General features: G+C 39.5%; 1 protein-coding gene and 1 pseudogene across 5 annotated transcripts in view; one reads left to right on the forward strand and one right to left on the reverse strand.

Annotated features, from left to right (window-relative positions):
- The window catches only part of KIF3A (kinesin family member 3A), an 88,050-nt gene that overhangs the window by 43,629 nt on the left and 16,878 nt on the right, over positions 1-27,543 (reverse strand). For all 4 annotated transcript variants that reach the window (XM_081232447.1, XM_081232448.1, XM_081232446.1 and 1 more), the window contains exons 3-4: positions 11,595-11,739; positions 11,381-11,465 (exon numbers count right to left, since the gene is read on the reverse strand). In XM_081232447.1, coding sequence (XP_081088573.1) covers positions 11,381-11,465; positions 11,595-11,739 — 230 coding nt within the window. The remainder of the gene's footprint in view (positions 1-11,380; positions 11,466-11,594; positions 11,740-27,543) is intronic.
- Positions 26,267-27,330, forward strand: LOC308616466 (14-3-3 protein beta/alpha-like; annotated as a pseudogene). Its single transcript has one exon. The product of its transcript is annotated as a 14-3-3 protein beta/alpha-like (transcript).

Here is a 27,543-nt window from a genome sequence, read left to right on the forward strand (position 1 = left end):
CCAACGCAGGGGACACGGGTTCGTGCCCCAGTCCGGGAAGATCCCACATGCCGCGGAGCGGCTGGGCCTGTGAGCCATGGCCGCTGAGCCTGTGCGTCTGGAGCCTGTGCTCCGCAACGGGAGAGGCCACAACAGTGAGAGGCCCGCGTACAGCAAAAAAAAAAAACCCAAAAAACAAAAAAACTTCATGGTAATGGCAAATCAAAAATCTGCAATAGATACACACACAAAAAAGAAAAAGGAATTCAAACACAACTCTAAAGTTAGTCATCAAATCACAAAGGAAGAGAACAAAAGAGGAAGAGGAGAAATAACACCTACAAAAACAAATCCAAAACAATTAACAAGGGCTTCCCTGGTGGCGCAGTGGTTGAGAGTCCGCCTGCCGATGCAGGGGACACGGGTTCGTGCCCCGGTCTGGGAAGATCCCACATGCCGCAAAGCGGCTGGGCCTGTGAGCCATGGCCACTGGGCTTGCGCGTCCGGAGCCTGTGCTCCACAACGGGGGAGGCCACAGCAGTGAGAGGCCCGCGTACAGCCAAAAAAAAAAAAAAAAAAAAAAAAACAATTAACAAAATGGCAATAAGAACATACATATCAATAATTACCTTAAATGTAAATGGATAAAATGCTCCAACCAAAAGACACAGACTGCTGAATGGATACAAAAACAAGACCTGTATATATGCTGTCTACAAGGGACCTGCTTGAGATCTAGGGACACATACAGACTGAAAGTGAGGGGATGGAAAAACGTCTTCCATGCAAATGGAAATCAAAAGAAAGCTGGAGTAGCAATACTCATTTCAGACAAAATAGATTTTAAAATAAAGACTGTTACAAGAGACAAAGAAGGACACTACATAATGATCAAGGGATCAATCCAAGAAGAAGATAACAATTCTAAATATATGCACCCAACATAGGAGCACCTCAATATATAAGGCAAATGTTAAGACCCATAAAAGGAGAAAGTGACAGTAACACAGTAATTGTGAGGGACTTGAACACTCCACTTTCAACAATGGATAGATCATCCAGACAAAAAATCAATAAGAAAAAACAGGCCTTAAATGACACATTAGAGCAGATGGACTTAATTGGTATTTATAGAGCATTCCATTCAAAAACAGCAGAATACCCATTCTTCTCAAGTGCACATGGAACATCCTCCAGGATTGACCACATGCTGGGCCACAAAGCAAGACTTGGTAAATTTAAGAAAATTAAAATCATATCAGGACTTCCCTGGTGGTGTGGTGGTTAAGAATCCACCTGCCAATGCAGGGGACACGGGTTCAAGCCCTGGTCCACAAAGATCCCACATGCCATGGAGCAACTAAGCCCATGCACCACAACTGATCCTGCGCTCTAGAGCCCAAGAGCCACAACTACTGTGCCCACGTGCCGCAACTACTGAAGCCCATGCACCTAGAACCTGTGCTCAGCAACAAGAGAAACCACTGCAGCGAGAAGCCCGCTCACCACAATGAAGAGTAGCCCCTGCTCGCCACAACTAGAGAAAGGCTGTGCACAGCAACAAAGACCAACACAGCCAAAAATAAATAAATAAATTTATTTTAAAAAGTCATATCAAGCATCTCTCCCAACCACAATGCTCTGAGATTAGAAATCAATTATAAGGAAAAAAACTGTAAAAAACACAAACACGTGGAGGCTAAACAATGTGCTACTAAACAACCAGTGGATAACTGAAGAAATCAAAGAGGAAATTAAAAAAATACCTAGAGACAAATGAAAATGAAAGCACAACTATCCAAAACCTATGGGATGCAGCGAAAGCAGTTCTCCGAGGGAAGTTTATAACAAGAAAAATCTCAAATAAACCTAACCTTACACCTAAAGCAATTAGAGAAAGAAGAACAAACAAAACCAAAGTTAACAGAAGGAAAGAAATCATAAAGATCAGAGCAGAAATAAATGAAATAGAGATGAAGAAAACAATAGAAAAGATCAATCAAATTAAAAGCTGGTTCTTTGAAAGGATAAGCAAAATTGATAAACCTTTAGCCAGACTCATCAAGAAAAAAAAGGAGAGGGCTCAAATCAATAAAATTGAAATGAAAAAGGAGAAGTTACAATGGACACCAAAGAAATACAAAGGATCATAAAAGATTACTACAAGCAACTATATGCCAATAAACTGGACAACCTGGAAGAAATGCACAAATTCTTAGAAAGGTACAACCTTCCAAGACTGAACCAAGAAGAAATAGAAAATACAAAGAGACCAAACCCACACACCTATGGTCACCTAATCTATGACAAAGGAAGCAAGAATATACAATGGAGAAAAGAGACAGTCTCTTCAATAAGTGGTGCTGGGAAAACCAGACAGCTAAAAGAATGAAATTAGAACACTCCCTAACACCATACACAAAAATAAACTCAAATGGATTAAAAGCCTAAATGTAAGGCCAAATACAATAAAACTCTTAGAGGAAGACATAAGCAGAACACTCTTTGACATAAATTGCAGCAAGATTTTTTTCAATCTACCTCCTAGAGTAATGAAAGGAAAAATAATCAAATGGGACCAAATTAAACTTAAAAGCTTTTTGCACAGCAAAGGAAACCATAAACAAAATGAAAAGACAACTTACAAAATGGGAGAAAATATTTGCAAACAAAGCGACCGGCAAGGGATTACTCTCCAAAATATACAAACAGCTCATGCAGGTCTATATCAAAAAACAAACAACCCAATCAAAAAATGGGTAGAAGATCTAAATAGACATTTCTCCAAAGAAGACATACAGATGGCTAAAAAGCACCAATTATTAGATAAACAAAACACTAATTATTAGAGAAATGCAAATCAAAACTACACAGTATCACCTCACACCAGTCAGAATGGCCATCATCAAAATTTCTAGAACCAATTAATGCTGGAGACGGTTTGGAGAAAAGGGAACTCTCCTACACTCTTGGTGGTAATGTAAATTGGTACAGCCACTATGAAGAACAGTATGAAGCTTCCTTAAAAAACTAAAACATAACTACAATATGATCCAGCAATCCCACTCCTGGCTATATATCCAGAGAAAACCATAATTTGAAAAGATATACACACCCCAATGTTCACTGGAGCACTATTTACAATAGCCAGAACATGGAAGCAACCTAAATGTCCATCGACAGAAGAATGGATAAAGAAGATGTGGTTGGGGCTTCCCTGGTGGCGCAGTGGTTGAGAATCTGCCTGCCAATGCAGGAGACACGGGTTCGAGCCCTGGTCTGGGAAGATCCCACATGCCACGGAGCAACCTGGCCCGTGAGCCACAACTACTGAGCCTGCATGTCTGGAGCCTGTGCTCTGCAACAAGAGAGGCCGCGATAGTGAGAGGCCGGCGCACCGCGATGAAGAGTGGCCCCCGCTTGCCACAACTAGAGAAAGCCCTCACACAGAAATGAAGACCCAACACAGCCAAAAATAAATAAATTAATTAATAATTTTTTAAAAGATGTGGTACATTTATACAATGGAATATTATTCAGCCATTAAAAAGAATGAGATGATGCCATTAGCAGCAACACAGATGAACCTAGAGATTATCATACTAAGTGAAGTCAGTCAGAGAAAGACAAATATCATATATCACTTCTAGGCAGAATCTATAAAATATGATACAAATGAACTTATTTACAAAATAGAAACAGTCTCACAGACTTAGAAATCAAATTTATGGTTACCAAAGGGTAAAGGTTGGGGGGAAGGATAAATTGGGAGTTTGGGATTGACATATACATACTAATATATTTTAAATACATAACCAACAAGGACCTACTGTATAGCACAGGGAACTCTACTCAATATTCTGTAATAAGCTAAATGGGAAAAGGATTTGAAAAAGAATAGAATTATATGTATATGTATAACTGAATCACTTTGCTGTACACCTGTAACTAACACAACATTGTAAATCGACTATACTCCAATAAAAATAAAATTAAATTAAAAAAAGCAGGACCTTGCAGGACCCTCCCAGGTTAAAAAAAAAAAAAAAAAGCCCCTCCATGTCCCCCAATTCTCTTTGTAGAAAAAGGATTTAGTCTCCCAGGCTTTTCCTGAATTCCAAAGAGCAGAGTCAAGCAGTTACTAAGGAAGTGAAGGAATGCAGAAACAAAAGAAAAGCAGTCAAAAAACTGCTTTTTATAGCTGAAACAATAGTTCAGGTATAAAACAGAGTTCTAGTTCCTCCTCAAGGAATATATAAAACAATCTGATGTGTATCTTGGAGTTGTTCTGTAGAAACCAAGACCCCCATCCAGGTTGAGGATGATGACTACAGTCTGACCACAAGCACTAGACCTCAGACTGGACTAAACCAGGAGGTTGATGATTAAGATTCCCGAAATATCACCTGTTACCTCACCACCAACTAATCAGAAGTCATGCACCCTGCAACACTCACCGCAAATGTTGCCTTTAAAAACCCATCCTTGAAAAAAAGCCATTAGGGAGTTTGAGCCGTCTGAGCATGAGCTTGCTTGGTGCCCTGCAATAAAACAGTGTACTTTCCTTCAACACAACCCAGTGTCAGTAAATATGCCTTGCTGTGTGGCAGGCAAGCAGACCCAAGTTTGGTTCAGTAATAATTTTGGTGACCATGAAGGGACAGCCATCTTGAGTGGCATCTCACTCATGGCACATCAGCCCTGGGCTGACACTGGCACTCAGATCTTGTCCAGCAGGTGCCTGAGTGCTTTTGTCTCAGGGACAGCCCCAAGTGCTTGCCACTAACCAGGCAGCACTGGCCCATGGTGTCTTCGATTCCCTAGTAAAGGAAACAAGGCTCTGGTCCTGGTATAAGACGTCTCTGGCAAGTGGTGTAACCTCGTGTGTGACGACAGCAGGGCATTCTTCCCTATTGGGTTGCCTTGATTGGAATTTTACTTTTTTGTGGGGGAAGGTGTATGACATGGTCATCTTGTTTTGAGCAGAGTACCACTTTAATTGGACTTTCCGTTCTGGGTCAAGGAGTCCCTTGGCCATCCAGCACTGCCTGAGCAGTAATTGAGAAACTCCCTGTTAGACCAAGGCTCATCTGCACCCCTGTCTGGAATGGTAGGTAGGAAACTTTCCATTCTCATGCTACGAAACTGTGACCCTGAGAAGACTCTGGATACTGATCTGCCAGTCTGTCTGTTTCTGGTAATAGCAGCCGTGTGAAAGAATAATGGGTAATGAGAGCTCTGTTCTATCTTGTAGTCCCCTAGGGTGGATTTTGCAAAACTGGAAGAACTGCAGCTACGCTCCCATGAAAAGAAAGAGAATATTTTACTGTAACACCACATGGCCCCAATATTCCTTAGGCTCTGATGAACAACGGCCCCTCAGTGGTCTTTAGACTGTAACACCTATATTTAACTAGAACTGTTTTTTAAAAGGGAAAGAAAATGGGATAAAATTCCTTATGTATAGGCTTTTATGATATTGTATCAAAGTGAGCCTTCTGGAATTAGTTTGACTTTTATCTCGGGTGTCTTAGTACATTAGTATGAATCCTGTTTTCTCTCTGGTTTTGACCCTAATTAGGGGATCCTGGCCCTGGTTTGGGAGGAGATCCCACCAGGAGGAAAGAAAGGAAATTAAAGGATTAATCATTCTCAGAGACACCGCTGATATTGACTCTCATTAGAGGGCCCTGGTCTTTACCTTTGTTAGAGAGTCCTGGTAACTTAAATGTGGTCTAGACACTCCTAAAAACTAATAGCTTAAATTCAGTCATGAGTCTGAGTCAGTGCCAGCAAGTTCACCTAGAAATGAGGCACGTGAATGTGAGTGAGTGGTATGTATTACTGTCTATTACTGTTGTTTATGAAAGTTTTAAAAAAAATTGGATGGTAATGCTAGCAAAGAATTTTTATCATAAAAATACAGAAATTTAATTTGTGTAACAATTTATAACACCAAAACAATGAATCTCAATGGCAGCAGTTACTCCCCTGCCCAGAGTGTTTTAGAAGTTTGTGGGGGAGTTTCTGGTTCACTTGGGGACACTATTAGTATTCATAGGCAGGGGCCTGGGATACTAAACACCTTGAAATGAAATGGGTCACAGTCAATGAATTGTCCCATGCAACTTTGAATGTCCTACCAGATATTAACATGGGTGAAAAAACAATTTATAATTACCTGAATCTAAACCCTAACTCTATTGTACATATGAAGACAAAGTGCTTTCCCATGGTAATAATAATAACATAGGAATGCAGGAAAACTGAGGAAAGAACTACTTTATTTTCCTCAGAACTCTACCAAGAGCTAGTTACTATTTTAAAAGACCATGTCATTGACAATAACACAAATCAAGGTGTTTAGATCACCAATACAATATACTTATAACAGTCTGCATTTGTAGCTGCTACAATCATAATGATTATATATGCTTCTGACTACTTCATTATGTCATTGAGTATGATCACATCTAAGCATTTATATATTGAAATACAAGCACTTTATTTTTTAATTTTATTCTCTTTTATATTATAATAGGGCAGTATATTGATAATTTTTAAATTATGTGTGTAGATAGATTTCATCATCTATGAAATTTATTTCAGGATAGTCAAAGGGGCATTACAAGATATATGTTATAAAAAAGGGGCATTGGGTCTAATGTGGTTGAGAACCGTTGACAAGACTGTTCCTGAGAATAAATCTGATCTATAATTACTGTTACAAAAATGGAAAATCTGTCCAAATGATTTTTATTCTAATAATTTATGCAATAAAACAATAAACTTTTAAAAGGTAAAAAGCACAGAATTAAAGTATCCATCAAAACCAAAGATGACAACTAGCAAAAATGAAACTTATCTCTGTGTTTGCTGTCTACACATTATCATTATAGATTAAGTCTTCATTAAGGTCCAACAAACACAAATAATACCTAAGCCTGTAATATACTGCTCCAAAAGCTCAGCTTATATAGTAAACTTAAAAAGAAAAAAAAGCTAAAACGTATTGAATACTTTATTACGTGTCAATCAATGATTTTAAAACTTTGTATTAATTTGTTAATGTTGGCAATAATCCTATAAAGTAGATACTTTTATGATTTCCATTTTCATGTGGCAAAGCTAAGGCTCATAGAGGGTAAGTAACTTGCTTAAGAACTCAGAGCCAGAATTCAAGCTAAGATGGTAAAACCTCAGAAATCACCCTTTAATCCTTAATCCACTTACCTGTGACACCAGCAAGTCAGGAAACCCCTCTAGGTTTCATTTTTTACAATAACAAAACTGAACTGCGAAAGATTAAATGAAATAAAGTATGTGCTACTACCACAATTTACTGTACTGAATGCCTACTGCCACATTATAAAAGCTTAGTAATAGTAGCTGCTGTTATTCTAAGTGTATTCTACACCATTCTACAATGGTGACTACTCTTACCATTATTCTCTAATTATTTTACTGACAATGCAATTTCTATCAAAATTCCAATATTAATATTTTAAAGGCTAACCTTTTGTCTCATACACTAAATCTAGTGTCTCATACACTATATTAATATATTTGGCAATAGTTACTAATCATTTACCACGTGACTCAGCAACCCTGCTTCAGGAATTTATCCTCAGATATGCCTGCACATGTATGAAATGCTGTATGTACAAGGCTATTCAGCACAGAATTGTGTGTAACAGCAGAAGATCTTAAACAACCCAAGTGTTCACCAACAGAGGGCTGGCTAAATAAATTAAAATTATGTGCATACAAAGGATATTATGAACCTTTAAAAAAAAAAAGGAATGAGGAAGCTTTCTCTGTACTGATGTGGAAAAATTGCCACAATCCATTGTTCAGTGAAAAAAGCAAAGTGCAGGGGCTTCCCTGGTGGCGCAGTGGTTGAGAGTCCGTCTGCCAATGCAGGGGACACGGGTTCGTGCCCCGATCTGGGAGGATCCCACATGTCACGGAGCGGCTGGGCCCGTGAGCCATGGCCGCTCGGCCTCCACATCTGGAGCCCGTGCTCCACAAAGGGAGAGGCCACAGCAGTGAAAGGCCCGCGTAGCCCAAAAAAAAAAAAAAAAAAAAAAAAAGCAAAGTGCAATGAGGGGAAAATAGTCTTTTCAATAAATGGTGCTGAGACAACTGGATATCCATAGGCAAAAGTGAAGTTGGTTCTCTACCTCACATGGTACATAAAAAATTAACTCAAAATGAATCAAAGACATAAATATAAGAGCTAAAACTATAAAACTCTTAGAACAAAGGCATAAATCTTCATGACCTTGGATGAAGCAATGATTTCTTAGATACTACACCAAAAAGCACAAGCAACAAAACTAAATATAGATAAACCAGACATGATAAAAATTTTTAATTTTTATGCTCCAAAGGACACCATCAAGATAGTGAAAAGACAATCCCACAGATGGGAGAATATTTTTGTAAATCCATATATCTGTTAACAAACTTGTATCTAGAATATATAAAGAATTATTACAACTCAATAACAAAAAGACAAAGACCCAATTATAAATGAGCAATGGATCCGAACGGAAATTTATCCAAAGAAGATACACAAATGGCGTGAAAAGATATTCATCATTATTAGCCATCAGGGAAATGGAAATCAAGCCCACAAATGAGGTACCACTTTACACCCTCTAAAATGGCTATAAAAAAGACAGATAATAACGAGTGTTGATGAGGATGCAGAGAAACTGGACTCCTCTTACATTGCTGATAGGAATTTAAAAGGGTACAGCCACTGTGGGAAACAGCCTGGCAGTTCCTAAAAAAACAGTTACCACATTATCTAACAATTACATTCACTGATATATAACCAAGAGAACTGAAAAAACATACAGTTCAAAGATATTGCAGGTTCAGTTCCAGACCACCGTAATAAACTTAGTACCATGAATTTTTTGGTTACTTGTTGCATATAAAAGTTGTTTACACTATACTGTAGTCTATTAAGTGTGCAACAGCATTATGTTTAAAAAAATGTATGTACCTTAATTTCAAAATACTTCATTGCTAAAAACTGCTAACATCACCTGAGCCTTCAGTGAGTCATAATTTTTTTTGCTGATGGAGAGTTTACAATATTGCAGAATTACCAAAATGTGGCACAGAGACATGAAGTAAGTAAATGCTGCTGGAAAAATGGAGTTGAACAGAATTGTTTGATGCAGGGTTGCCACAAACCTTCATTTTGTAAAAAACACAGTATCTGCAAAGCATAATAAAGTGAAGCACCATAAAACGAGGTATGCGTGTATTCATATAGAAACGTGTACAGGCTGTTAAAACAAAACAAAAACATGAAATACTGATTCATGCTACAACATGGGTGAATCTTGAAAACATTATACTAAGTGAAAGAAGCCAGTCATAAAAGACCACAATTGTATGATTCCATTTAAATGAAATGTCCAGAATAGGCAAGTCCATAGAGACAAAAAGTAAATTATGGGTTACCAGGAGGGAAAGGGGGAATGGTGAGTGGCTCCTAATGGCCATGGAGTTTCTTTTTGGAGTAATGAAAATGTTCTAGAATTAGATAGTGGTGATGGTTGCATAACTTTATGAATATACTAAGATCACTAAATTGTACACTTTAAAAGGATGAATATTATGCTATGTAAATTATATCTCAATTAAAAAATAATGAATGTGAATCAGCTATACTTGTCAGTTAAAACCATAATGTACCAATTCACAAATTTTGTGATTATCTGACATTTATGCATATAATCTCACAGTTCCCTTTTCTAAGATGCTGGATGAAAGTAGTCTTTAGTGCCAATCTATTACCCAAAAGTAAACAAACTAGAGTTTCTCAATCAGAAAGTTTGGTTTTTCCTTCAGGTAAAAGAAAGACTGAAAACACAAGTATTCATGACTACATTCATGATTAGTCTTAATACCTATATTTTTGACACTGTAAAAACTTCTGACTTAAAATAAATTCCGGAGTACTCTTGGGCATTCATACCAGAGAATGAAAACTTACATTTGCAAAAAAATCTGTGTGTGAATGTTCATAGTGGCTTTACTCACGATAGCCCAAAACAGCCCAGATGTCCTTCAACAGGTGAATGGTTAAATATGCCATGCAATATTACTCAGTAATAAAAATGAATGAACGGGCTTCCCTGGTGGCGCAGTGGTTGAGAGTCCGCCTGCCGATGCAGGGGACACGGGTTCGTGCCCCGGTCTGGGAAGATCCCACATGCCGCGGAGCGGTTGGGCCCGTGAGCCATGGCCGTTGAGCCTGCGCGTCCGGAGCCTGTGCTCCGCAACGGGAGAGGCCACAACAGTGAGAGGCCCACGTACAGCAAAAAAAAAAAAAAAAAAAAAAAAAAAAATGAATGAACAATCGATACATGCAACAACTTGGATGAATCTCTAGGGAGTTATGCCAAGTGAAAAAAGACAATTCCAAAAGGTTACATATTGTATGTTTATATTTACATAACATTTTGAAATGACAAAACTATAGAAGTGAAAGCAGATCAGGGGTTGTCAGGGGTTAGGGATGGGGACAGAGGGGAGTGGTCACAGGAGAGGTGGATGTGGTTATAAAAGGGCAACATAAGGCATATCTGAGATGTTTAGTACCTTGCTGTGGTAGTGGATATACCAATCTACACATGATAAAATAGTATACAACACAAATGACTACAAGAAAAACTGGGGGCATTTGAATAAGATCTGTGGATTGCATCAAGGTCAATATCATGGTTGTGATATTGCATTATAGCTTTGTAAAACGTTACCCCTGGGGAAAACTGTGTGAAGGGTAATCTCTCTGTATTATTTCTTACAACAGCATATGAATTTACACTTATCTCAATAAAAATTTTAATTAAAAAAATGGTGCAGGGCTTCCCTGGTGGCGCAGTGGTTGAGACTCCGCCTGCCGATGCGGGGGACACGGGTTCATGCCCCGGTCCGGGAAGATCCCACATGCCACGGAGTGGCTGGACCCGTGAGCCATGGCGGCTGAGCCTGCGCATCCGGAGCGTGTGCTCCGCAACGGGAGAGGCCACAACAGTGAGAGGCCCGTGTACCAAAAAAAAAAAAAAAAAGTGGTGCTGATCAATGTATAATACAGTGTCCTACTTTTGGAGTAAAAATAAAATTGTATTTGTTTGTATTTACATAAACAACACTGAAAGGATACTGAAAGTGGTTATCTTAGGGTTGGGAGAAATGAGGTAGGAACAAGACTTTTCAATGCATAAATATTTAAAATACTTTTAGTTTTGAACTATGTTATATTATCTGGTCAAAAAATAAGTAAAATATTTAAAGTACCTTTTGTTCAAAAAAGAGCTTAATCTAGTACACATTCTATTGCTTTGCAAAATTCTCCAATTTCAATTATCCATACCTCTAACCTCTGTGTCTGATCCTTGCCCAAAAGGTCACGAACTTCTTCATTATATATTTCCAAATAAGACACTCGAACCAAAAATCTGTAAATAAAACATCATTTAAAAAAAAAGTGAAATATTAGAAGTTTTTAAAATGTGTTTATAAAATGTATACATCTTTCTTATGCTTGTACTTCTAAATATTAGAAAATATTAAGAATTCTCTTTTACCTTGTATCACCCTCTGCTTTTGCAATATGACCAAATATGTGAGCAAATGAATTTGGAATGATTCCTCTAAGTTCAGGAACAGCTCGAACACCTTCCATGGTAAAAGTTTTACCTGTTCCAGTTTGTCCATATGCAAAAATAGTCCCTGAAAATGATGAAGAGAATCAATCACTTCGCAGAGTCATGCTACAGACCAATAGCTCTTAAAATTAATTCCTTTGACACTGTGATGCAATTTCTAGCCTGGATTTAAAGTTTATTCTAGTACAAATTTCACCTTTATTATCAGCAATTACAAGATGTACTGTATGCCACATGAGCATAGCACTGCTAAAGAATTAGAGTCAATGAAATAAATATAAAATCTGACACTTTAGCTAATCATAAGAAATTTCTTAAAATGTGTATATTAATTACTTAATGTGGACGTTAAATTGGAGAAGGTAGTATAATTACAGCAAGAGAACACAGGTTCTAGAATAGAAAGACCTCAACGTGAATCCACACATCTGCCGTTTTTCAGAGACTTGACCTTAGAAAGTATATACCCAGAGATTATCTCCTCAATGGCAAAATGGGGATAAGAATGAATACTCTACATTGATAGTAAGAACCAAATGAAACAATTTATTTCAAGTGACCAACATGACACCTGGCAAATGGTAGTTTTTTTCTTCTTATTCCTAAAATAAGTACATTATTTCGAAATAAAATGTTTTAAGTAACAGTTGTAAGGAATAGGGGGAATTAACAAAAAAAGGTGACAATACAATTATTACAAGTAATTACAGATACAACTTAAAATTTTCTAAATACCCAAATTCATTCATTCAACAAATACTTACTACACACCTGTGTCTGGCATTGTGCTAGGCACCAGGGACACAATGACAAACAAGACAAACACAATCTTTAATCTTCTGATATGTCATCTTGGGGAGGACATACTAGCCAAATAATTATAAGCAGGATGAGTGTTGGGAAATGAGAAACACGGAGTTCTAGATGAGAGTAAGGGACATAATCTGGGCAGGAGAACTGATGCAGGAGGAAAGGGGAAGAGGTCAGGGAAGGCCTTCCAGAAGAGGTAAGGTTTAAGATACGATCTGATATATGAGCAAGAGTTAGATAGGAACAGAGTGGACAGCAAGAGGCAAAAAATAGAATGGAGATTTCGAAGAAATGTAATGAGACCAGAATGGAAGAAACAGAGATGGAAAAGGACAGTGAGTCGGAGCGCAGGGAGAGGACTGGGGCTGGCGGCAGGAAGAGAGCCTGAAGGGGTTAGTGCACCACGGCTAGCCCGGAGGGAGTCCGGGGAAAGGGTCTGGAGCTGCTGAAGAGGCAAGAGACATTTTTCCCTTTTGTTTCCTGGTGCGCGAGGAGAGGGCATTAAGAGGGCTGCTTGGGGAAGCGCCGGAGGCAGGCACGAGCCGCAGGTAAGGCACGGACCTCGGAGACGGGCGTGGGCCGCCGCCGCCGCCGCCGCCCGCCGCCCGCCGCCGCCGCCGCCGCCACCGCCGCCCGCCGCGGCCCGCCGCCGCCGCCGCTACCGCCGCCGGGCCTGTGTGCGAGCGCGGGTCACTGTCCGCCCCGCCTTCCGGGGGGCCTGTGCACCCCGCCACTGCCGGGGTCCCCGAGACCCCGGGACGGCTTTCCCGGGAAAGCGCACGGAGCGCCACGGGCTGCTGCAACGTCACGCCGGCCTCTGCCGCCGCAGGCCCGCCCCACACTGCGCGCCCCTCCCTCCCCTCTGCCTGAGTGAGCCAGAGCCCCCGAATCAGCGGCTCCTTTAAACCCGTCCTGTCTGAGCGAAGAACGGACGCCCTCCGGCGACCTACGCGCAGAGGCGGGGCCAGGTCCAAGGCTGAGACCCGGGAGCTGTGAGAGCAGAGGCAGGGAAATCTCTCTGTGCAGCCTCGGAGGCAGCGGATTAAAGCTCCACGGTCCATTTGATGTGCCCTGCGTCTGTGGAGTGCATGAATGGACAGCGAATCATCCCAAATTGAGGAAGTGGACTTTGAGGACAAGATTTAAGACTTTCCCCCCTTTTCCTCTTTTTACAACGAATTATTCCAAATTAAGGAGGTGGACTTAGAGAGCAAGATTTCAGACTTCTCGCCCTTTTCCTCTTTTTACAACGAATTATCCCAAATTGAGGAGGTGGACTTGGAGAGCAAGATTTTTGATTTTTCCCCCTGCTCTCTTTTTGTGAATGTGTATGTGTAATCTTCTGTGTAAGATTCTCTCTGTATAGCTTTGCTTCCACCATATGTCTCAGGGTTCTATCGGTCCGGTTTTTTTTTTTTTTTTTTTCAATAATTACTTTCTAATTTTAATAACGCTACTATATTTCATACTTTATTCTATTTTACTTTACCTGCTCTTTCTTTTTTTCCTACTCTCCCTTCCTCCCTCCCTCCCTCCGCTCCTCCTTTCCTTCTTTCTTTTTCTTTCCTCCCTCCCACCCTTCTTCTTTCCACTTTCTTTTTCTTTCCTTCCTCCCTCCCTCCTGTCTTTCTTCCTTTCCTTCCTCCCTCCCTCCCTCCTTTCTTTCCTTCTTTCTTTCCATCCTTCCTCCCTCCCTCCCTCCTTTCTTTCTTCCTTCCTTCCTTCCTTTCTTCCCTTCTTCCTTTCTTTCCCTCTCTCTTTCTTTCTTCTACTAATTCTTTCTTTCTACTTTTTCTCCCTGTTACTCTGAGCCGGGTGGATGAAAGGCTCTTGGTGCTGCAGCCAGGAGCCAGTGCTGTGCCTCTGAAGTGGGAGAGCCAACTTCAGGACACGGGTCCACAAGAGACCTCCCAGCTCCACATAATATCAAGCAGCGAAAATCTCCCAGAGATCTCCATCCCAACACCAGCACCCAGCTTCAGTCAACGACCAGCAAGCTACAGTGCAGGTCACCCTATGCCAAGCAACTAGCAAGGCAGGAACACAACCCCACCCATTAGCAGAGAGGCTACCTAAAAACATAATAAGGCCATAGGCACCCCAAAACACACCACCAGACGTGGACCTGTCCACCAGAAAGACAAGATCGAGCCTCAACCACCAGAGCACAGGAATTAGTCCCCCCCACCAGGAAGCCTACACAACCTACTGAAACAACCTTAGCCACTGGGGTCAGACACCAAAAACAACGGGAACTACGAATCTGCAGCCGGCAAAAAGGAGACCCCAAACACAGTAACATAAGCAAAATGAGAAGGCAGAAAAACACACAGCAGGTGAAGGAGCAAGATAAACACCTACCAGACCTAACAAATGAAGAGGTAATAGGCAGTCTACCTGAAAAAGAATTCAGAATAATGATAGTAAAGCTGATCCAAGATTCTATTTCCATGATCCATAATCTTGGAAATAGAATAGACAACATGCAAGAAACAGTTAACAAGGACCTAGAAGAACTAAAGATGAATCAAGCATCGATTAAAAACACAATAAATGAAATGAAAAATACTCTAGATGGGATCAATAGCAGAATAACTGAGGCAGAAGAACGGATAAGTGAGGTGGAAGATAAAATAGTGGAAATAACTGATGCAGAGCAAAATAAAGAAAAAAGAATGAAAAGAACAGAGGAGAGTCTCAGAGATCTCTGGGACAACATTAAACGCACCAACATTCGAATTATAGGGGTTCCAGAAGAAGAAGAGAAAAAGAAAGGGACTGAGAAAATATTTGAAGAGATTATAGTTGAAAACTTCCCTAATTTGGGAAAGGAAATAGTTAATCAAGTCCAGGAGGCACAGAGAGTCCCATACAGAATAAATCCAAGGAGAAATACACCAAGACACATATTAATCAAACTGTCAAAAATTAAACACAAAGAAATCATATTAAAAGCAGCAAGGCAAAAACAACAAATAACACACAAGGGAATCCCCATCAGGTTAACAGCTGATCTCTCAGCAGAAACCCTACAAGCCAGAAGGGAGTGGCAGGACATAATTAAAGTGATGAAGGAGAGAAACCTGCAACCTAGATTACTCTACCCAGCAAGGATCTCATTCAGATTTGATGGAGAAATTAAAACCTTTACAGACAAGCAAAAGCTGAGAGAGTTCAGCACCACCAAACCAGCTTTACAACAAATGCTAAAGGAACTTCTCTAGGCAAGAAACACAACAGAAGGAATATACCTACAATAACGAACCCAAAGCAATTAAGGAAATGGGAATAGGAACATACATATCAATAATTACCTTAAATGTAAATGGACTAAATGCTCCCACCAAAAGACACAGAGTGGCTGAATGGATACAAAAACAAGACCCATATATATGCTGTCTACAAGAGACCCACTTCAGACCTAGAGACACATACAGATTGAAAGTAAAGGGATGGAAAAAGATATTCCATGCAAATGGAAATCAAAAGAAAGCTGGAGTAGCAATTCTTATATCAGACAAAATAGACTTTAAAATAAAGACTATTAGAAGAGACAAGGAAGGACACTACATAACGATAAAGGGATCAATCCAAGAAGAAGATATAACAATTGTAAATATTTATGCACCAAACATAGGAGCACCTCAATACATAAGGCAAATACTAACAGCCATAAAAGGGGAAATCGACAGTAACACAATCATAGTAGGGGACTTTAACACCCCACTTTCACCAATGGACAGATCATCCAAAATGAAAATAAATAAGGAAACACAAGCTTTAAATGATACATTAAACGAGATGGACTTAGTTGATATTTATAGGACATTCCATCCAAAAACAACAGAATACACATTTTTCTCAAGTGCTCATGGAACATTCTCCAGGATAGATCATATCTTGGGTCACAAATCAAGCCTCGGTAATTTTAAGAAAATTGAAATTGTATCAAGTATCTTCTCCGACCACAATGCTATGAGACTAGACATCAATTACAGGAAAAGATGTGTAAAAAATACAAACACATGGAGGCTAAACAATACACTACTCAATAACGAAGTGATCACTGAAGAAATCAAAGAGGAAATTAAAAAATACCTAGAAACAAATGACAATGGAGACACGACGACCCAAAACCTATGGGACGCAGCAAAAGCAGTTCTAAGGGGGAAGTTTATAGCAATACAATCCCACCTTAAGAAACAGGAAGCATTTCGAGTAAACAACCTGACCCTGCACCTAAAGCAATTAGAGAAAGAAGAACAAAAATACCCCAAAGCTAGCAGAAGGAAAGAAATCATAAAGATCAGATCAGAAATAAATGAAAAAGAAATGAAGGAAACGATAGCAAAGATCAACCAAACTAAAAGCTGGTTCTTTGAGAAGATAAACAAAATTGACAAACCATTAGCCAGACTCATCAAGAAAAAAAGGGAGAAGACTCAAATCAATAGAATTAGAAATGAAAAAGGAGAAGTAACAACTGACACTGCAGAAATACAAAAGATTATGAGAGATTACTATAAGCAACTCTATTCCAATAAAATGGACAACCTGGAAGAAATGGACACATTCTTAGAAATGCACAACCTGCCAAGACTGACTCAGGAAGAAATAGAAAATATGAATAGACCAATCACAAGCACTGAAATTGAAACTGTGATTAAAAATCTTCCATCAAACAAAAGCCCAGGACCAGATGGCTTCACAGGTGAATTCTATCAAACATTTAGAGAAGAGCTAACACCTATCCTTCTCAAACTCTTCCAAAATATAGCAGAGGGAGGAACACTCCCAAACTCATTCTACGAGGCCGACATCACCTTGATACCAAAACCAGGCAAGGATGTCACAAAGAAAGAAAACTACAGGCCAATATCACTGATGAACATAGATGCAAAAATCCTCAACAAAATACTAGCAAACAGAATCCAAGAGCACATTAAAAGGATCATACACCATGATCAAGTGGGGTTTATCCCAGGAATGCAAGGATTCTTCAATATACGCAAATCAATCAATGTAATACACCATATTAACAAGTTGAAGGAGAAAAACCATATGATCATCTCAATAGATGCAGAGAAAGCTTTCGACAAAATTCAACACCCATTTATGATAAAAACCCTGCAGAAAGTAGGTATAGAGGGATCTTTCCTCAACATAATAAAGGCCATATATGACAAACCCACAGCCAACATTGTCCTCAATGGTGAAAAACTGAAACCATTTCCACTAAGATCAGGAACAAGACAAGGCTGCCCACTCTCACCACTCTTATTCAACATAGTTTTGGAAGTTTTAGCCACAGCAATCAGAGAAGAAAAGGAAATAAAAGGAATCCAAATTGGAAAAGAAGAAGTAAAGCTGTCACTGTTTGCAGATGACATGATACTATACATAGAGAATCCTAAAGATGCTACCGAAAAACTACTAGAGCTAATCAATGAATTTGGTAAAGTAGCAGGATATAAAATTAATGTACAGAAATCTCTGGCATTCCTGTACACTAATGATGAAAAATCTGAAAATGAAATCAAGAAAACACTCCCATTTACCATCGCAACAAAAAGAATAAAATATCTAGGAATAAACCTACCTAAGGAGACAAAAGACCTGTATGCAGAAAACTATAAGACACTGATGAAAGAAATTAAAGATGATACAAATAGATGGAGAGATATACCATGCTCCTGGATTGGAAGAATCAATATTGTGAAAATGACTCTACTACCGAAAGCAATCTACAGATTCAATGCAATCCCTATCAAACTACCAATGGCATTTTTCACAGAACTAGAACAAAAAATTTCAAAATTTGTTTGGAAAAACAAAAGGCCCCGAATAGCTAAAGCAATCTTGAGAACGAAAAACGGAGCTGGAGGAATCAGGCTCCCTGACTTCAGACTATACTACAAAGCTACAGTAATTAAGACAGTCTGGTACTGGCATAAAAACAGAAAGATAGATCAGTGGATCAGGATAGAAAGCCCAGAGATAAACCCACGCACATATGGCCAACTTATCTTTGATAAAGGAGGCAGGAATGTACAGTGGAGAAAGGACAGCCTCTTCAATAAGTGGTGCTGGGAAAACTGGACAGGGACATGTAAAAGTTTGAGATTAGATCATTCCCTAGCACCATACACAAAAATAAGCTCAAAATGGATTAAAGACTTAAATGTAAGGCCAGAAACTATCAAACTCTTAGAGGAAAACATAGGTAGAACACTCTATGACATAAATCACAGCAAGATCCTTTTGGACCCACCTCCTAGAGAAATGGAAATCAAAACAAAGATAAACAAATGGGACCTAATGAAACTTCAAAGCTTTTGCACAGCAAAGGAAACCATAAAGAAGACCAAAAGACAACCCTCAGAATGGGAGAAAATATTTGCAAATGAAGCAACTGACAAAGGATTAATCTCCAAAATTTATAAACAGCTCATGCAGCTCAATAGCAAAAAAACAGACAACCCAATCCAAAAATGGGCAGAAGACTTAAATAGGCATTTCTCCAAAGAAGATATACAGACTGCCAACAAACACTTGAAAGAATGCTCAACATCATTAATCATTAGAGAAATGCAAATCAAAACTACAATGAGATATCATCTCACACCAGTCAGAATGGCCATCATCAAGAAATCTAGAAACAATAAATGCTGGAGAGGGTGTGGAGAAAAGGGAACACTCTTGCACTGCTGGTGGGAATGTGAATTGGTACAGCCACTATGGAGAACGGTATGGAGGTTCCTTAAAAAACTACAAATAGAACTACCATATGACCCAGCAATCCCACTACTGGGCATATACCCTGAGAAAACCATAATTCCAAAAGAGACATGTACCAAAATGTTCATTGCAGCTCTATTCACAATAGCCCGGAGCTGGAAACAACCTAAGTGTCCATCATCGGACGAATGGATAAAGAAGATGTGGCACATATATACAATGGAATATTACTCAGCCATAAAAAGAAACGAAACTGAGCTATTTGTAATGAGGTGGATAGACCTAGAGTCTGTCATACAGAGTGAAGTTAGTCAGAAAGAGAAAGACAAATACCGTATGCTAACACATATATACGGAATTTAAAAAAAAAATGTCATGAAGAACCTAGGGGCAAAACGGGAATGAAGACGCAGACCTACTTGAGAATGGACTTGAGGATATGGGGAGGGGGAAGGGTGGGCTGTGACAAGGCGAAAGAGAGGCATGGACGTGTATACACTACCAAACGTAAGGTAGATAGATAGTGGGAAGCAGCCGCAGAGCACAGGGAGATCAGCTCGGTGCTTTGTGACCGCCTGGAGGGGTGGGATGGGGAGGGTGGGAGGGAGGGAGATGCATGAGGGAAGGGATGTGGGAACAGATGTATATGTATGACTGATTCACTTTGTTATAAAGCAGAAACTAATTAAAAAAATAAATAAATAAACTTTAAAAAAAAATAAAAATAAAAAATAAAAAAAATAAATAAGGAGACACAAGCTTTAAATGATACATTAAACGAGATGGACTTAGTTGATATTTATAGGACATTCCATCCAAAAACAACAGAATACACATTTTTCTCAAGTGCTCATGGAACATTCTCCAGGATAGATCATATCTTGGGTCACAAATCAAGCCTCGGTAATTTTAAGAAAATTGAAATTGTATCAAGTATCTTCTCCGACCACAATGCTATGAGACTAGACATCAATTACAGGAAAAGATGTGTAAAAAATACAAACACATGGAGGCTAAACAATACACTACTCAATAACGAAGTGATCACTGAAGAAATCAAAGAGGAAATTAAAAAATACCTAGAAACAAATGACAATGGAGACACGACGACCCAAAACCTATGGGACGCAGCAAAAGCAGTTCTAAGGGGGAAGTTTATAGCAATACAATCCCACCTTAAGAAACAGGAAGCATTTCGAGTAAACAACCTGACCCTGCACCTAAAGCAATTAGAGAAAGAAGAACAAAAATACCCCAAAGCTAGCAGAAGGAAAGAAATCATAAAGATCAGATCAGAAATAAATGAAAAAGAAATGAAGGAAACGATAGCAAAGATCAACCAAACTAAAAGCTGGTTCTTTGAGAAGATAAACAAAATTGACAAACCATTAGCCAGACTCATCAAGAAAAAAAGGGAGAAGACTCAAATCAATAGAATTAGAAATGAAAAAGGAGAAGTAACAACTGACACTGCAGAAATACAAAAGATTATGAGAGATTACTATAAGCAACTCTATTCCAATAAAATGGACAACCTGGAAGAAATGGACACATTCTTAGAAATGCACAACCTGCCAAGACTGACTCAGGAAGAAATAGAAAATATGAATAGACCAATCACAAGCACTGAAATTGAAACTGTGATTAAAAATCTTCCATCAAACAAAAGCCCAGGACCAGATGGCTTCACAGGTGAATTCTATCAAACATTTAGAGAAGAGCTAACACCTATCCTTCTCAAACTCTTCCAAAATATAGCAGAGGGAGGAACACTCCCAAACTCATTCTACGAGGCCGACATCACCTTGATACCAAAACCAGGCAAGGATGTCACAAAGAAAGAAAACTACAGGCCAATATCACTGATGAACATAGATGCAAAAATCCTCAACAAAATACTAGCAAACAGAATCCAAGAGCACATTAAAAGGATCATACACCATGATCAAGTGGGGTTTATCCCAGGAATGCAAGGATTCTTCAATATACGCAAATCAATCAATGTAATACACCATATTAACAAGTTGAAGGAGAAAAACCATATGATCATCTCAATAGATGCAGAGAAAGCTTTCGACAAAATTCAACACCCATTTATGATAAAAACCCTGCAGAAAGTAGGTATAGAGGGATCTTTCCTCAACATAATAAAGGCCATATATGACAAACCCACAGCCAACATTGTCCTCAATGGTGAAAAACTGAAACCATTTCCACTAAGATCAGGAACAAGACAAGGCTGCCCACTCTCACCACTCTTATTCAACATAGTTTTGGAAGTTTTAGCCACAGCAATCAGAGAAGAAAAGGAAATAAAAGGAATCCAAATTGGAAAAGAAGAAGTAAAGCTGTCACTGTTTGCAGATGACATGATACTATACATAGAGAATCCTAAAGATGCTACCGAAAAACTACTAGAGCTAATCAATGAATTTGGTAAAGTAGCAGGATATAAAATTAATGTACAGAAATCTCTGGCATTCCTGTACACTAATGATGAAAAATCTGAAAATGAAATCAAGAAAACACTCCCATTTACCATCGCAACAAAAAGAATAAAATATCTAGGAATAAACCTACCTAAGGAGACAAAAGACCTGTATGCAGAAAACTATAAGACACTGATGAAAGAAATTAAAGATGATACAAATAGATGGAGAGATATACCATGCTCCTGGATTGGAAGAATCAATATTGTGAAAATGACTCTACTACCGAAAGCAATCTACAGATTCAATGCAATCCCTATCAAACTACCAATGGCATTTTTCACAGAACTAGAACAAAAAATTTCAAAATTTGTTTGGAAAAACAAAAGGCCCCGAATAGCTAAAGCAATCTTGAGAACGAAAAACGGAGCTGGAGGAATCAGGCTCCCTGACTTCAGACTATACTACAAAGCTACAGTAATTAAGACAGTCTGGTACTGGCATAAAAACAGAAAGATAGATCAGTGGATCAGGATAGAAAGCCCAGAGATAAACCCACGCACATATGGCCAACTTATCTTTGATAAAGGAGGCAGGAATGTACAGTGGAGAAAGGACAGCCTCTTCAATAAGTGGTGCTGGGAAAACTGGACAGGGACATGTAAAAGTTTGAGATTAGATCATTCCCTAGCACCATACACAAAAATAAGCTCAAAATGGATTAAAGACTTAAATGTAAGGCCAGAAACTATCAAACTCTTAGAGGAAAACATAGGTAGAACACTCTATGACATAAATCACAGCAAGATCCTTTTGGACCCACCTCCTAGAGAAATGGAAATCAAAACAAAGATAAACAAATGGGACCTAATGAAACTTCAAAGCTTTTGCACAGCAAAGGAAACCATAAAGAAGACCAAAAGACAACCCTCAGAATGGGAGAAAATATTTGCAAATGAAGCAACTGACAAAGGATTAATCTCCAAAATTTATAAACAGCTCATGCAGCTCAATAGCAAAAAAACAGACAACCCAATCCAAAAATGGGCAGAAGACTTAAATAGGCATTTCTCCAAAGAAGATATACAGACTGCCAACAAACACATGAAAGAATGCTCAACATCATTAATCATTAGAGAAATGCAAATCAAAACTACAATGAGATATCATCTCACACCAGTCAGAATGGCCATCATCAAGAAATCTAGAAACAATAAATGCTGGAGAGGGTGTGGAGAAAAGGGAACACTCTTGCACTGCTGGTGGGAATGTGAATTGGTACAGCCACTATGGAGAACGGTATGGAGGTTCCTTAAAAAACTACAAATAGAACTACCATATGACCCAGCAATCCCACTACTGGGCATATACCCTGAGAAAACCATAATTCAAAAAGAGACATGTACCAAAATGTTCATTGCAGCTCTATTCACAATAGCCCGGAGCTGGAAACAACCTAAGTGTCCATCATCGGATGAATGGATAAAGAAGATGTGGCACATATATACAATGGAATATTACTCAGCCATAAAAAGAAACGAAACTGAGCTATTTGTAATGAGGTGGATAGACCTAGAGTCTGTCATACAGAGTGAAGTTAGTCAGAAAGAGAAAGACAAATACTGTATGCTAACACATATATACGGAATTTAAAAAAAAAATGTCATGAAGAACCTAGGGGCAAAACGGGAATGAAGACGCAGACCTACTTGAGAATGGACTTGAGGATATGGGGAGGGGGAAGGGTGGGCTGTGACAAGGCGAAAGAGAGGCATGGACGTGTATACACTACCAAACGCAAGGTAGATAGATAGTGGGAAGCAGCCGCAGAGCACAGGGAGATCAGCTCGGTGCTTTGTGACCGCCTGGAGGGGTGGGATGGGGAGGGTGGGAGGGAGGGAGATGCATGAGGGAAGGGATGTGGGAACAGATGTATATGTATGACTGATTCACTTTGTTATAAAGCAGAAACTAATTAAAAAAATAAATAAACTTAAAAAAAAAAAAAAAAAAAAAAAAAAGAAAAGGACAGTGGATGCAGATACAGCTAAAGAAATTGACAGGGGCCTAATCACACAGGACAATGAAGAACATCTTAAGGCTTTTAGAGCTTATGCTAAAAACAAAGTGAAGCCATTGAATGATTTTTCAATCAGAGGAGTGACATCATAGTCACTTTGGCTATACTGTATACGAAGAATTGGAAGAAAGCAAGAGGAGACGTGAAGAAATAAGTTAGAGGGCTGAAGTAGTTAGCCAGATGACAGATGGTGATGACAATAAATAGAAGGGGATGAGAAAGGTAGAAGGATTTCAGAGATATTTAACAGTAGGATGTCAGAGATATTTAACAGTTAGAATCAAGAGGACCTGGAAAACAACTAGTCGTAAGGGGACCAGGGAAAAGGAAGAATTGAGAGTGACTTTCAATTTCTGGCTTGACCAAAGGGATGTATGGCTATGCCATGTACTGAGATGGTGAACAACACTAGAAGAAATAACAGTTTGAAAGGGAAGATCATGAATTTAGTTTGGGGGTACTGAGCTTTAAGTCTACGATACACCCACATGGATGTGTCAAGCAAGCAGGAGGATGGATGAGATTCATTTGCCACTGAAGCCATGGAGGTGGATGAGATTTCCTCAGGAGACAGTATAGTATGAAAAGATAGCCTAGAAAGTGACAGCATAAATGAAAAAGGTTTCTCAACTACCACCACTCTATTCAGTTAACAACAACTTTTCATCATTTTTGGACTTTCTGTGAAAATAAATTAATCACAACAGAAACCATCCTTTTTTTTTTTTTTTTTTGCGGTACGCGGGCCTCTCACTGTTGTGGCCTCTCCCGTTGCGGAGCACAGGCTCCGGACGCGCAGGCTCAGTGGCCATGGCTCACGGGCCTAGCCGCTCCGCGGCATGTGGGATCTTCCCGGACCGGGGCACGAACCCGTGTCCCCTGCATCGGCAGGCGGACTCTCAACCACTGCGCCACCAGGGAAGCCCAGAAACCATTTTTATACATGGGAATAATTTAAAAGTCTTAATTTTTTCTAACTCACTAAATATTTCAAACTCTTGCATTAAGAATATAACTTACTGCATTCCAAGGAGCTGAAAATATCATGAACTCATATACTGCATTTTAGAAAAGACACCACAGCTACTGTTTACTGATCATTTGCTATGTGCTATGTCATGTACTTTACATGCATTCCTATTTAATTTTCACCCCAATCCTAAGAGCTAGGCAATGTTTATATTCCCACAGTTTAGTTGAGGGAACAAAGGCTTAGAGAGGTTGAGTTACTTGCTCAATGACATAGTAAGTGGTAGAAACAAGATCTGAACACACTCCAGTTGGCTCCATAGCCCATGTTTTTTACCAGTATGTAATGACCCAAAAAAATTTTGAGCTCAAAATTAATACCTAATGCAATTTCTATGAATGCATTAAATATATGAAGATTACTAATTTAAAAAGGATATTAAGTAACTAGAGAAAGAAGAACAAACAAAACCCAAAGTTAGTAGAAGGAAAAAATCATAAAGATCAAAGCAGAAATAAATGAAACAGAGAGGAACAAAACAATAGAAAAGTTCAATCAAACTAAAAGCTGGTTCCGGGCTTCTCTGGTGGTGCAGTGGTTGAGAGTCTGCCTGCCGATGCAGGGGACACGAGTTCGTGCTCCAGTCCGGGAAGATCCCACATGCCGCAGAGCAGCTGGGCCCGTGAGCCATGGCTGCTGAGCCTGTGCATCCGGAGCCAGTGCTCCGCAACGGGAGAGGCCACAACAGTGAGAGGCCCGCGTACCGCAAAAAAAAAAAAAAAAGCTGGTTCCTCTGAAAATATAAACAAAATTGATAAACCTGTAGCCAGACTCAACAAGAAAAAAAGGGAGAGGGCTCAAATCAATAAAATTAGAAATGAAAAAAGAGAAGTTACAACGGACATCACAGAATTACAGAGCATCCTAAGAGACTACTATAAGCAACTATATGTCAATAAATGGTCAATCTAGAAGAAATGGATAAACATATAACCTTCCAAGACTGAACCAGGAAGAAACAGAAAATATGAACAGACCAATCACAAGTACTGAAATCAAAGCTGATTTTAAAACTGCCAACAAACAAAAGTCCAGGACCAGATGGCTTCACAGGTGAATTCTACCAAACATTTAGAGAAAAGTTAACATCTATCCTTCTGAAACTCTTCCCAAAAATCGCAGAGGAAGGAGCACTCCCAAACTCATTCTATGAAGCCACCATCACCCTGACACCAAAACCAAACAAAGATACCACAAAAAAAAAAAAATAGGCCAATATCACTGATGAACGTAGATGCAAAAATCCTCCACAAAATACTAGCAAACTGAATCCAACAATACATTAAAAGGATCATACACCACGATCAAGTGGGATTTATCCCTGGGATGCAAGTATTCTTCAACATCCACAAATCAATCAGTGTGATACACACATTAACAAACTGAAGAATAAAAACCATATGATCAGCTGCCGATTCCGGAGCTGAGGTTGCCACTGCAGCCGCAGATTCTACTGCCGCCACCACTGCAGCCGACGCTGGAGGAGTGGGCTTGGGAAGGAAGCGGTCACCATGCCCGGAGCTCCGCTAGTAAGTGTCTTTGTCCCCTGCAGTCCTCCCACAGGAATGACCATGGATAAAAGTGAGCTGGTACAGAAAGGCAAACTCGCCGAGCAGGCGGAGCGCTACGATGACATGGTTGAGGCCATGAGGCAGTCATGGAGCAGGGGCACGAGCTCTCCAATGAAGAGATGAAACTGCTGTCTGTTGTCTACAAGAACATGGTCGGTGCCCGCCGTTCTTCCTGGTGTGTCATCTCCAGCATCAAACAGAAAACAGAGAGGAAAGAAGCAGCAGGTGGGCAAAGAATACCGTGAGAAAATCAAGGCATAGCTGCAGGACATCTGCAACAATGTTCTGGAGCTGTTGGACAAATACCTTATTCCCAATGCTACACAACCAGAAAGTAAGGTGTTCTACTTGAAAGTGAAAGGCGATTATTTTAGATATCTTTCTGAGGTGGCATCTAGAGACAATAAACAAACCACTGTGTCAAACTCCCAGCAGGCTCACCAGGAAGCATTTGAAATTAGTAAGAAAGAAATGCAGCCTACACACCCAGTTCAACTGGGCCTGGCACTTAATTTCTCCATCATTTACTATGAGATTCTAAACTCTCCTGAAAAGGCTTGCAGCCTGGCAAAAATGGCATTTGATGAAGCGATTGCTGAACTGGACACACTGAATGAAGAGTCTTACAAAGACAGCATCCTGATCATGCAGTTGCTTAGTGACAATCTCACTCTGTGGACGTAGGAAAACCAGGGAGATGAAGGAGATGCTGGGGAGGGAGAGAACTAATGTCTGTCATGCCCTGGGATCTCTTAAGTGTCACTCTGTACCCTCCACGTATATCCATTTGTGGAATTAAAAAAAAAAGAATCGTATGTCAACTTTCAGTTTTTCACAGCCTCAGTCTAGCAAAAATGGTCCATGGGATAAGCAGCTGGTATTTGTATCTAAAACTCAGATTGGTCACATAAATGCCACAGCATTCTGGAGTTTTGATTTTGATTAACATTGACAGGAATACTGTGTGTTTAATTTTTTTAAAAAACAACACTGTGATTATGGGGTTTTGTAATTTAGCAGAACTCTTACTGGTAGAAAACAAAATAGACCTGAATTATGTGTAACTTTTCGGAAAGTTTAATTCAAAACAGTCACTGAAATACAGTTCCATTGTAAAGTACAGAAAGTTATAGAGATTATATTGTGACACTGGGACTTGGAGTGAGAAACCTCTAGTTTGGCACTCGAGTTTCATGGTAATTCACAGTAA

The sequence above is a fragment of the Mesoplodon bidens genome (assembly GCF_964165515.1).
Source record: "Mesoplodon bidens genome assembly, chromosome: 4".
In the NCBI taxonomy this organism is placed as follows: Eukaryota; Metazoa; Chordata; class Mammalia; order Artiodactyla; family Ziphiidae; genus Mesoplodon; species Mesoplodon bidens.